General features: G+C 27.4%; 1 protein-coding gene across 1 annotated transcript; it reads left to right on the top strand.

Annotated features, from left to right (window-relative positions):
* Positions 1-6477: 6477 nt before the first annotated feature.
* On the top strand, positions 6478-8082 carry LOC110657631 (probable glutathione S-transferase). Its single transcript, XM_021814921.2, has 2 exons — positions 6478-6947; positions 7420-8082. The coding sequence occupies exons 1-2, from the start codon at positions 6633-6635 to the stop codon at positions 7762-7764; spliced, it is 660 nt and encodes a 219-aa protein (XP_021670613.2). The 5' UTR covers positions 6478-6632; the 3' UTR covers positions 7765-8082.
* The last annotated feature ends 4899 nt before the right edge of the window (positions 8083-12981 follow it).

Here is a 12981-nt window from a genome sequence, read left to right as displayed (position 1 = left end):
CAAAGAAAACATTTTTTTATGAAAAATATTTTCTATACATAAATTATTTTTTGCGAAACAAATGAGTTCAAGTATCATTATTTGGTGTCTCTAATTTGAAACATATATTTAAAAGAATATGACCTAATGCCATCCATGAGGGTTGGGTTAGGTTTCGCTATACGTATACATTGAGATTTGGGCACACACAGCTTCTAAAAGGCAATTTCTCTCATTTTTGGAGTTCTCTCTCCAAAGTTGTAGAGCTTCATAAATAAACTTGGAAGAGAGATTGCCATATCAAGGAGATGAGGGTTTGTGCACGCTAGGCCATAATAACTTCTTTAATTGTCTACTTGGAGCATAACTCTTCTAATTAAAGCCTTTAGACCAAGCAATATTCTAATGTATTTTATAAACCCCACAACTTCAGTCTGTTGAGAGCATTGGTTTTTCTAAAGGTTTGATGTTCAAATTATATTAATTGTTATTAATTCTTGACATGAGACCACTTATATAACCAATAAAGCAACAAGAATATAACATGTTAAGGAATTGAGATTGCAACACCCACACCCTTTAAAGGCCAGCATTGGTTAGCAGTAACGAATAACTAGTTTAATCACAGCCCAACTCTAATAGCAACTTGGGCTAGCCATTTTGAGCCATGGTATGCAATCAGCTTCTCTTAGTCATTCAAGCCCAGTCGTATTGGGTTGTTACAAATGGTTTATGTGAGCTTGGGATATTACAAATTGTCTATGTTTTGCAAAGGGCTGGAAGAGCCCCGCCATGGTGTGGTGTGGAATCATTAGTTCTTAATTTTGGGAAACTGGTTGTAATTTGGGCATTTCCGCTCTTGCTAATCAATGAAAGCTTTGTTCTGTTTTTGATAACGGTTCATGTTCGTTTCCAACTCTATAAACTCCATAAAGGGCCACAAGTACCAACAAAGTAATATTATTATTTTGATGTTAGTACTATTATTTTTATTAGTGTCCTTGTGTATATGCCATCTTTTTAATATTATTAATTATTAATTAAATATTTATATTTTTTTATGTTAACGTTAATTATAAATTTATATTTTTTAAAAGAAAAAAAAAAAAAAAAAAATTCATTTAGTTATATTATTATATATAAGTAAGAGTAAGCAATTTATTTTTTTTTTTTTTTTATATTTGTATTTTTTTAATATTTATTTAATATTATATTGACACATATTATATATATATTCGTATATATTAAAAAATGTCACAATTCTAAAACTTTTGAAACATGTAACAAATATAATTTTTATTCATAACAATTATATCTTATACGCACCATTTATAAAATAAATTAATATATATATAAACTGAAATTATATTTATTAAATATATTTTCTTTATTTTATCTTATATTTTAAATTTAAATAATTATATATTTTAAAATAAAATTATTAAGTTAAAAATAATATGTTGGGAATATATAAGTGTGGAATTCTGACATAAAAAAAAAAGATGAGACGAGTGAGAGACATATAAATGGAAAGACCCATATATTTATTGCCATAAGGTTTTGGGTTGGATGTGGTGTCAAGCTCATGAGTATGTTATTTCATAAGACCAATTAAGAAGAATTCTCCTCAGGTGCTTTGGGCTCCCCAGATTTCTATATGGTGATCAGTGATTCTCATGATGTGGATGAAAGAGTCAGTTAACTCCTGGTAGGCTCCAATGGAGCAGGAAGATAATCTTTTAGAGAAGAGCATATCGATAAGGGGGAGATTGTTAGAAATATACAAGTGTGAAATTCTCATATCGAAAAAAAGATAGGATGAGTAAGAGACATATAAGTGGGAAGACCCATAGACTCATTGCCTTAAGATTTTGGGTTGGATGCGGTGTCCAGCCCATAAGTATGTTCTTTCATAAGACCAATCAAGAACAATTCTTCCCAGGTGCTTTGGGCTCTCCAAATCTCTATCATAATCTAATACCAATAATTTTCTTTTTAAATAAAAAAATAAATTGAAATGAAATTTTAAATAAAATTATTATTTTTTAAAAATGTCAACTCGTAATCAATTATGAAGACAAATGTCCTATTTTTGCTAACCATTTTTTTGTTATATATATATATATATATATATATATATATATATTATGATTTAAAATATTAAGAAAAATTTTTAATTTTATAATTCCCTAATGTGTTTACTAATTAATGTAAATACCTATTTTTTTACCTCTCTTAAATATATGCTTTGTAAAGGCAGTAAGTAGTCTTATAATGAAAATAAAAATGAATGGTAAAAAATCCTGAAATACTTTGGAGACGCATGGAATAGTAGGAAAATCAATAAAATAATTTAATTTTCATTTAGGAAAATTGCATTTTAAAAAAATTAATTGAATTGTTTTAAGAAATAAAAGTTTTTGAGAACCATAAGCTTGTATTATTTAATTGAGTTTAATTTAATGTTTTTCAAGATTTTAAGAAATATTTAATTGAGCTAAAGTGAAAAATGAAGTCCATTAAATTTTTGTGTGTTTAGTTATAAATGAATGTGGGTATGAAAATTATGAATTTTATTATAAGGCCTTCTAGGTAATTAATAAAATAATGAATTAAAAAAAATCTTCATGGTCGTTTGGTGGAGGATATATATGATTATGGTTTTAGAGGGTTCGAGGTGGTTAAAAATTAAAAGAATTTTTCTGCTATATTTTGGTGTGAGAAAAGCTACTTCATAATAATTTTCTTCTCATCTAATTGAATTAGATCAATCCTCCTACACATCCACACAATTGCACGTAAATTCACATAGTTTTAGGTTAAGTAATTTAATCTATCACCTTATTATTTTATCGTATCTGAGTTTTTAGTATTCCATAGCTCTCTAAGGAGTCATGGAGGCCTTCTAAATCTGAAGAAGAACTACAAAAAGGTAAATCTGATTGGGTACCTAAATAACTCTTATAAGCATGTATTTTATGTTTTATATTATTTCTATTAAAAATCATTATAAGAATCATTTTTCCAAATTAAAAAAATATTTTTAATAGATTTGATATGGCGTTTACCTAAACTTTTCTTCATTGAATCATCTCAAAATCAATTTTCTAGAATTAGTTATGATTTTTCTAAGTTTGGAACTTGATTGAAATCAATTATGCACCGACCTGCTTTTTGTTTAATTTGTTTCTAAGGTTATTCTCAGTCAATTAATTTGATTCTTTTTATAATTTGGATCTTAATGTGTTAGCTTTAAGGCCATATTTTTTAATTTAATTATCTACTATATCTTAGTATGCGTAATTATTTTACTTTTTGTGGTTAGATTGGTTTTATTTGTGAAAATTGTATCTTATTTGATATTTTTATGCAAATCCATATTGGTTTTGGTTGGTTGGTCATATAGTAATTTTTGTGGAATTTTTATAATTTATTTTCTATTTTTTTCTAAATTTTTTATTATTTTTATTTAGATCTGAAAATTTAGATACATGTTTTAGTTGAAATAGGTATTTTTGGTAGTTTTATCCATTATCCACATTTTTCTTAGTTTTTGGTGTTTATTACATTGTTTAGACCCATTGGGATTTGATTTTAAAATTGAACATAGGCAAGGCATTTAGTTTGGCCAAAATTCCTAATTAAAATCCTAATATGAGTAGGTTTCTTTTAATTTTGACTTTTACATTGACTTTTATTGTTTTATTTAATTAATTTTTTATGTTTATTTAATCATTTCTGTCATATATTATTTTAGCTAAATGCATGAATAATAAGAATAAATAAACCTAAACTCAAAAAGAAAAACGAAAACCAAATAGCCAAGGAAGAAGAAGAATAAATTGGAACCTTTGATGGATCTGGCCCAATTCAAAATGGAACCAATGTCTCTTGCATAAGATTAATGGGTTTAAAGCCTTGTAATAATTGTAAGTTAATTTAAAAGCTATTTTAATGTTTTAATATCTATTCTCCTCTTGTTTCTTTAATTTAAGACTTTATTTTTATTTTAGCTATTTTGAATGTTTTCAAATGAACTTTTGGCATGTAATTAGACTTAGTAAAGATTCATATAGAAAAATATGGTAATTAATCGGACTTAGTAAAGATCCATATAGAAAAATATGGTAATTAATCGGGCTAAGTATGTAATCTAAAAATTTTGACATATTAGGATCTCTTCTTATCTTTATACTTTAGATTGAAATGCTTAGAATTTTTCTTTTCTTGTGTGCTATGTATGACATGTAAAATTACTTGGTATATAATTAACCCAGTTAAATATACATGTATAGTCAAATGGTAAATAAAGTAATTCTTTTAACTTAGAAACATTATATTATAGGACTTTCTATATGCATACACATACATATTATTTTTTTTAATGATTGAATTTAAATGCATGTAATCTTAAGTTGCATAAATGTATGATTGGAGAATTTAATAAAAAAGACAATAAAATAGACTTTACGAATCAAATGCTAACCTTTGTTTTAAGGTAAGCCTAGGCAGCGAGAGTGCCAACAACTTTCCTCCTCTTAACCACTATTCCAAACAAAAGCCATTGAGTTTATGGTAAAAAAAGGTAGTGGTCTCTACAAAGGGTAAATTATTACCCACGTCTTAACTTGGTTGTTATCTGGGTGGTAACTCTTTTTCTCCGTCTTAATGATGTTAGTATCTAAGTATCGTGATAATGTTATAAGAAAATATGTTGAACCATATTCAAGGGTTTTACAATTAACAAATATGAAGTATGAAATTATTAATTTTCTATAATTGATTGTATTATTTATTTATACCACTAACCTTAATTTATCTAATTTTTTTTTATAATAACCTTTAAGTTATGTCATACAAATGTCAAATGTTTGACTTTATTTTTAATTTTAATTTAAAATTTTTGTTTTTTTATCAATTTCATTCTCAATTTAATATTTATTTAAATTTATATAGTTATAAAAAAACATAAAATAACTAACCTAATATTGTAATAATGATAAAAAAAATAATTTTCAATTAAAAAACTAATTAAATTTAAGTAATTTTTAATACAAACATGATCTTAGAGATACGAAGATAAGTAACCATCGAAAGGAAAAATCTAGATGATTGGGCCAATGTAAGTGCGTGTTAAAAACTCTCACGTAACCGTTTGTCCAGCTTTTTACTTAGAGCCTGTTTGGTTTAACTGTTAAATACAACTGATAGCTCTTAGCTGATAGCTGTTACTGTTAGCTGATAGCAGATAACTGATAGCTGTTTTATGTTAAGTGTTTGGTAAAATTGTATTTAGCTGTTGCTGTTGATATGTGAAATGACTAATAAGGGTATATATCATATAATTTATTTAATTTTTAAATAAATATAAAATTATAAATTTATTATATTATATTATTTATTTTATTATTAAATTAAATATATAATTATTAAATTAATATATTATATTATTTAAATAAATATATAATTATTAATCTATTATATTATATCATTTATTTTATTATTGAAATAAGAAAATAATTATTTTTTAAGATAATTAAATAATTTTAAAAATATAGATAAAATAATAAAATAATTATTATTGTTAATAGAAAAATTTATAATTAATTTTAAGTTTTTAGATATAAATAAATATTTTATATTTTATGTTATTAATAAAAAATATTTTAACAAAGTTAAAATACGTTAATTAAAATGTTAAAATTATAAATAAAAAATAAAAACATTAATAATATTAATTTTCAAGTTAAATGAAAAAGGATAATATGGTCAAAATAAAAAATAAAACTAAATCAGCTATCAGCTGATGAGAAACAGCTCTAAAAATAGAGCTCTGCAGCTGATGGGTTGCCCATCAGCTATCAGCTCTATTTTTTTAAGTTTGTCAAACACTATAATTTACCTGTTTGGGTGTCCATCAACTATCAGCTGCACTCAACAGGTAAACCAAACACTCCCTTAACCCTCGCGCTCTCTTTGCAACTCCGTTGTTAGAATAATTTTTATTTCTGGTCTTTTTATTGGAATTTTTAAGTTTGTCTTCATATTTTCTTAAAGATTATTATTCCAACATATTTAGTGAATAAGATGATTTTTAAATAAATATTAAAAGTATAATTATTTTTATATTTTATTTTAATTTATTATTATATAATATAAAATTATTTATTAAAAATAAACTATAAAAAATATAAATTTTAAATATAATTTTAATAATATATATAATTAAGTTAATATTTAATAAAAATAATAATATATTAACATTAAGTTAATTATATAAAATCGATGCGAGAAAAGAGGACTCTTTTTTTTTTTTTTTACCGCACACAATATTAAAATCAAAATAAGGTAAAAAAAAAAAAAATTAATCGCCTTTGGATGTAACGGAAAATTCAGAAATAATTGTGATCCTAAAACATACAGCAAAAGCAGCAAAAGAATAAAAAAAAAAAAGAGAGAATATTTATATGTAATTTTCAACTTTTTTTTTTCTACTGTAATCGGACTCTCTAGAATCTTCAACAAAAATAATAAATAAATAAAATCTGCTATATAATCCATACGCACCAACCACCATTTGCATCGTAGGTTCATTCAGTCTCCGCCGCTAAGAGAGTTGACGCGCAGTTACAGTGTAGCTAAGCCAAGCAGAAATGGCAGAAGAAGTGATTCTTTTGGATTTCTGGTCAAGCCCTTTTGGGATGAGAGTCAGAATAGCCTTGGCTGAGAAGGGTGTCAAGTATGAGTACAGAGAAGAAGACTTGAGGAACAAAAGCCCTCTTCTTCTGCAGATGAACCCAGTTCACAAGAAGATCCCTGTTCTCATCCACAATGGAAAACCCATTTGTGAGTCTCTTATTGCCGTTCAGTATGTTGATGAGGTCTGGAAGGATAAGTCTCCTCTCTTGCCGTCCGATCCTTACCTGAGAGCCCAGGCTAGATTCTGGGCTGATTTTATTGACAAGAAGGTATATACATAGATCTCTATGATTTTGCTTTTGTTTTCATTTGGGTTTTCCGTCGAACAAATAAATTGAAAAGAAAAGGGGAAAAAAAAGAAGAGATCTTCACTGGGATTTTTAGTGGAAATTTTCCTGGAACTGGGAAGATTTTTGTGCATAGGATCTGTAAGAAAAACTTGTTTTTGCTATAATTCTGCGGATCTGTTTTGTTTGGTCGATTGGAGGCAGGTTTTCACATTTCTGTCCTGACAAGATATATTTATTTTTTTCTTTGTTTGGGAAAAAGAAATTGCATATTATGCACCTAATATTAAGAAAAAAATATAATAAATAAAATTATGTAGTAATTGTAGTAATCAATTCTCTTTAATTTCTAGTTGAAAATGAATGTTAATTATTAGATTTTAAGGGGTTTCTTTATAATTGAAAATATAATGCAGGAGCTAATTAGTTAATTCACTCATGATCTGCACTGCAGATATATGATATTGGGAGGAAGATATGGACTACAAAGGGAGATGAGCAGGAGGCAGCCAAGAAAGAATTCATTGAGGCCCTTAAGTTGTTGGAAGGTGAGCTTGGAAACAAGCCTTATTTTGGTGGTGAGAGCATGGGATATGTGGATGTTGCACTTATACCATTCTATTCCTGGTTTTATGCCTATGAGACCTGTGGCAACTTCAGCATAGAGCCTGAGTGTCCTGTGCTGATTGCTTGGGCTAAGAGGTGCCTGCAGAAAGAGTCTGTATCCAAGTCTCTTCCTGACCCTCAAAAGGTCTATGAATTTGTCCTTGTGCTGAAAAAGAAGTTTGGGATTGAGTAGGAGGAAGAGATAGGTATATATATCCATATTACCTGTGTTTATGTGCTGTTTTTTAAATAATTGGCAAGGTTACTTAGCTGTGCCTTTGCTTTGATTTTAGGGTAGAAGGAACGTAATTGCTCGAGTTTGAGAAGGCACTTAGTTGTGGCTCTCATAGCATTGTATTTTGTGCTCTTCCTTACTAGTATTTGTGTATGTATTCTGGAGGAATGCATTTGCCGTCGTCATCTGCATTTTGTTTACATGATAGTAGCTTCTTTTTTATATGTCATATATATGATGAGATCTATTATGAATGAAAGAGTGAATGTTATCAAATCTAATAGTGTTTCAGTTTTCAAATCATGGTGATACAACATTGAACTTTTTTAAAAAGTTAGCATAGAATGTTAAATAAGTGTTCTTGAACTTTTGCTGTCGTTGAAAACCATTTAATTTGATACTAAACTAGCATGTGGAAGACTAAAGCTCAAGCAAAGCAAAGTTCTGCAATCATCCCCATAATAATTAGCACCGAAGAAAGAAGACTCCAGACAAAAAGCTAAAGGACTAATCAAGAAGAAATTAGAATCAGATGACATCAAGCTGATGTTTTCATCTTCTTATGAATTTTAATTGATAAAAGACAAATAATTTTACATCATCTTGATGTTAGTCTCGTTGATTCTAATATTATTAAATTAAAGATTATTAATAAAAAAATAATTTTATTTTAATTAATTTTCTCCTTTTGAAATAATAATTAAGCTTTTATTTTTACATAATTATATTTTTTTTATTTTTAAATAATTTAAAATTTTTTATTTTAAATGTAAGAATTAATGAAAAAAATTAATTGAAATAAATTTTTGTAAAATTTAAAGGAAAGATAATTCTAATCATTATGAAACCAAGCAAAGATGTTTATTTTATAAATATACAAGTCGTATTAAATAATAAATCAAATATTATTTCTACGAGGATTTGTGTTTAAATATAAAATTATGAATGAAATAATTATTTAAGTTAATAATAATGAAAGTAAGTATAAATTTAAATAAATTTGGTGAAATTGATAATTTTAAATAAAATAAGAAAATAATAAAGTAAATAAAATTTTAAATTAAATGTGATTAAATTAAATTAATAATGGGTAATTAAATTTAAAGATTAATTAAAGGTAAAAATGATTTCAGAGTTGAGGTTTATGTATAAATTGGGATTTATTTTGATCCATTCAATTTTAAGAGAAAATAGTAGTTGGAGGGGATTGATTCTAAAGTCATTTGATATTTTTTCTAAGCAAACCAAAGAGTATTTTAAAAAAAACAAATCTACTTTCGTACGATATTTGATTTACTTAAAATCCGTTAAATTTTGTAACCAATCAATAAATTCACTTAAATTCCTAGTTTATTTTTAAATTTAGGTGATTTTAAGTTCTAACCCTTGATTATTTATCAATGATTTTTATCTTTCAGTTTTTCAATCAAAGATTAGAACAATATGCAATGAGTACCAATATTAGGCAAATAAAATAGGTACATAAAGAAAAGAATCAAAACTCATATTTATATAAAATTTGAAATAAACCAATTTAAATTCATTAATTAATCTAAAACATAGTTTTCAACTCTGAAATCTAAAGATTCTACTTACTCATATTAAAATTTACAAGAGGAATTGATGGAAAGTAGGGATGGCAACGGGTAGGGTACCCACAAAAATCACCGAACCCGAACCCGAACCCGAACCCGATTAATATTCTCAAAACCTGAACCTGTCCCAAACCCGATAATTATTACCCAAAAAAATCCAAACCCTTTTAATTTTATATATTTATTTAATAATCAGTATAAAAAATTATTTTTATTAATAATTTATATTTTAAAAATTTAATAATTTCAAAAAATATTTCAATTTTATTTTATATAAAGAAAATATATAAAACTTTACAAATATTATTAAAAAAGCATATATTTTATATTTAATTAAATATTTATATAAACGGGTTTGGGGAACAGATACTCAATATATAAAACTCAAATCCGATCTGAATCCGTCACGGATATTAAATTTTAAACTCGAACCCGTCCCAAACCTAATTATATACTACCCAAACTCGTCTTATTAGGGTTTGATCGGATCGGGTACCCGTAAAAACCCTACCCATTGCTATCCCCAATGGAAAGGTAAAGAAAAACATGATAATTGACTAAAAATAGAAAAAACCCAGGTAGAAGAATCCAAAATCTCTAAACTCTAGAGCTTCCAAAACGTCACTCGCAGCTCCTCTATCCAGGATTAATGGCGTTGCCCTCCTCTTTCTATTATTGTGATTCTTTATTCTTAGGACAAAAAACTAGAAAATGATACTTTTATATGGTCTCCAAAAGTTGCCCTAACGTAGGTTTAAAAATTAATAAGGACAAATGAATGAACATGAGATGAGGTGTAGAAGTTTCCAGGTCAGCACAAATTTTCTCGTTTTTTAGTGTCTGCTGACAGAGTTGCTCAACTCTAAAAAGCATCTTAAGCAAGGTTCCAAGCGCTAGATTGCCTAGTGGCATAGAGTAAGCAGGTTCTTCAGCAAATCTCGGCAGGTTTAATTTTCAATGAATTTTAGCTATGCTTGACTTCCAGCTTAACCCGAGCCACATCTTAAGTACCATGACATACCCTAAACAGGATCTTAAGGATTTGTTGTTGAAAACTCTGAAGATGCTAGAATTTAGCTGTGCTTGACTTGCGACTTGCCCTATGTCATAGACTAAGCAGTGTGAAATACCATAAGCAACATCTCAAGTATATCTCGGTAGGTTTAATTTCTAAAGCTTGATTTCTTCGACTCTTTTCCATTCTTGAAGTTTCCAAACCTTCTCAAATCATCTCCTGATGAATCATTGACCTTTAATTCACCACAAAATCTGTTAAAAACATCGAAATTACAAAAATCAAATATCAAGTAATTAAAATTAATAAATAAGCTAAAATAGAGCTAAAAACATAAAAAGTATTTAGTTATAAGGACAAAATGGATGCAAAACTACTCTAAAATGTCTATATGAAATGAGTGTAACTAATTCTCCCAAACTCAAACCTTTGCTTGTCCTCAAGCAAATTAAAAACAATTCATGTAATTTGGGTACCTTTCTTAGAATCATAAAAACTACTTATCCAAGCTCTCAAGCTTACCTTTAGCCACAAACAAACCATATACCCACTTTCAAGATACAAAAAATTCAATCCCTATCAAAGCTATCACCGTTTGGCCTTGGGTCAATTATCCATCACATCAAGCCCAAACCAATCAATTGCAAAGAGAAATGATGCCCAAATAGAATCTAGAGCAATTCATAGACTAAAGTGTCTCAAGTAATGATAGAAATAAATGAATGGATGAATGATATCCCAATTCCATAGGCAATCATCCTATTCCAATCTCCACTAATGTAGCAAAACACTATTAAAAGATCAAAAGAACTTTTAAGAATTATAATGGGGCTAAGAGGATAATAGTGTGGCTAACAAGGAAAAGATAAAGGAAACAAAGCATGAGAATAAACAAATTATTGAAAGATCAAGATGCACAATTTTTTTCTTTTTTTTTTTTTATTTATTGAATCAAATGAGAGGAAGAACTTTACAATGAATTACTAATGCTAGCGTATAACTTTGAAGCTCTTAGTGGGATTACATAAATAACATTGACTTTAAATTACAATTATCCATTTTAATTCACTCCCAAAACTCATTTCTTTGTGTACTTGGGTGGTGAATTAATTTACATACCATGCTTGAATTTGCTAGCCTTTTTACTTTAGTTACTTCTCCCATCTAATTGTTATATAGATATTTTTTCTCCATTTTTTTTATTATTTTTATAGTGTATCTATCACTTAAAGAAATATTCTCATGAAGGGTAAGTAAGTATTTTGGTTTATGGCTAGGTAATAATGTGGGTACAAAGAAATAAAAGAGGATAAATATAGGCTCAAATTGATTCCAAAGGGATATTTTTAAGTGAGGGTGGCTAAGGCTAAAATGTGGATTTAAAATCCAAAGAATACCTAAATCATTCCTTTCTCAAGTGTAAGCTAGGATTTCACCTCGAAAGGTCTAGAAGGATTATTCTAGAATTAGTGAGATATCAATTAGCTACTTCTTACCCTACAGCTTTCTCTAAGCTCTCAAACTCAATGCAATTGATTGGGTGGCCCTTGGCTAAGAAGATATAAACTAAGGTAAGAATCTAATAATCTTATACCTATCCAAAACTTTCAATCCATCAAACCCTTCTAAAAGTAAGCTCAATTGTTCTTCAAAGCAACTCTCACTCCTCTAAGAATAAGGTAAAAATTTATTTTTATGATATGTATGATCTTAAAATGAATGCATAAATTAAATTAAAACTAAGTGTAATCTATGTGAAAACTGTATACAAGTGTACGTGTATAAGTATGTGTGGTATAAGTGTTAGTATATGGACTAACTATGTGTGAATGAATAAAATGCAATAAATGAATGAAAATGCTCAAAAATTTTAAAAATTTTGCCCTCACCCCTAAACTTAAATGAGACATTGTCCTCAATGTCTAAAATGAATGCAAAGATGGGTAAAATTGAATAAATCAATCAATTTGTAAAATATATGCAATTTGAAATTAAGTCTAAATAAGCACAAGAAAGTCAAAATTAAGCTCAAAAGGATATTAACAATGTATTTCAAAGAGAAAAATGTGCAAAGGTATCCCAAATGTATGAATTTACAGTGCTTAAGAAGTTGCTTACCCCGTGTCAGCATTGATATAGGGTAAGCAATATCATAAGCACTATTAGTTTACTATAAGCATAAATAGCAGAGGGTTAAATATTACCTCATGATGATTTTAAACATACCCAATTCAAATGAAACTGTGCAACTTGTCAACATTAACAAAATTAGGACTGAGTAAAGCATAAAGTACAAAAATAAATTGCAAAAGAATTGAAGATACAATAAAAGAGAATTCAAGCAATTTAAAACTTAGAGCAGGTATGCACATAAAAAGGTAAAAGTAAATTAGTATACATAATATATATTCTCAACTATAAAAATATATAAAGAGAGAAGATAAACCAAAGTAAATGTTCAAATGTGCAATTATAACCATAAAAATAAACTAAAATATACTAAAACTGACACCAAAGTTTGAAAATGTAATAAACAAATTACAAAGAAAATTTAAAATAGAAACT

The sequence above is a fragment of the Hevea brasiliensis genome, chromosome 4 (genome assembly GCF_030052815.1).
Source record: "Hevea brasiliensis isolate MT/VB/25A 57/8 chromosome 4, ASM3005281v1, whole genome shotgun sequence".
NCBI classification, from domain to species: Eukaryota; Viridiplantae; Streptophyta; class Magnoliopsida; order Malpighiales; family Euphorbiaceae; genus Hevea; species Hevea brasiliensis.
This window is presented reverse-complemented; position numbering and strand designations above follow the sequence as displayed.

Excerpts from the sequence above, each read along its gene's own strand:
- LOC110657631 (XM_021814921.2), top strand. The coding sequence starts at position 6,633 with ATGGCAGAAGAAGTGATTCTTTTGGATTTCTGGTCAAGCCCTTTTGGG. Across the intron at positions 6,948-7,419 it reads CTGATTTTATTGACAAGAAG|ATATATGATATTGGGAGGAA; the intron begins GTATATACATAG and ends TCTGCACTGCAG.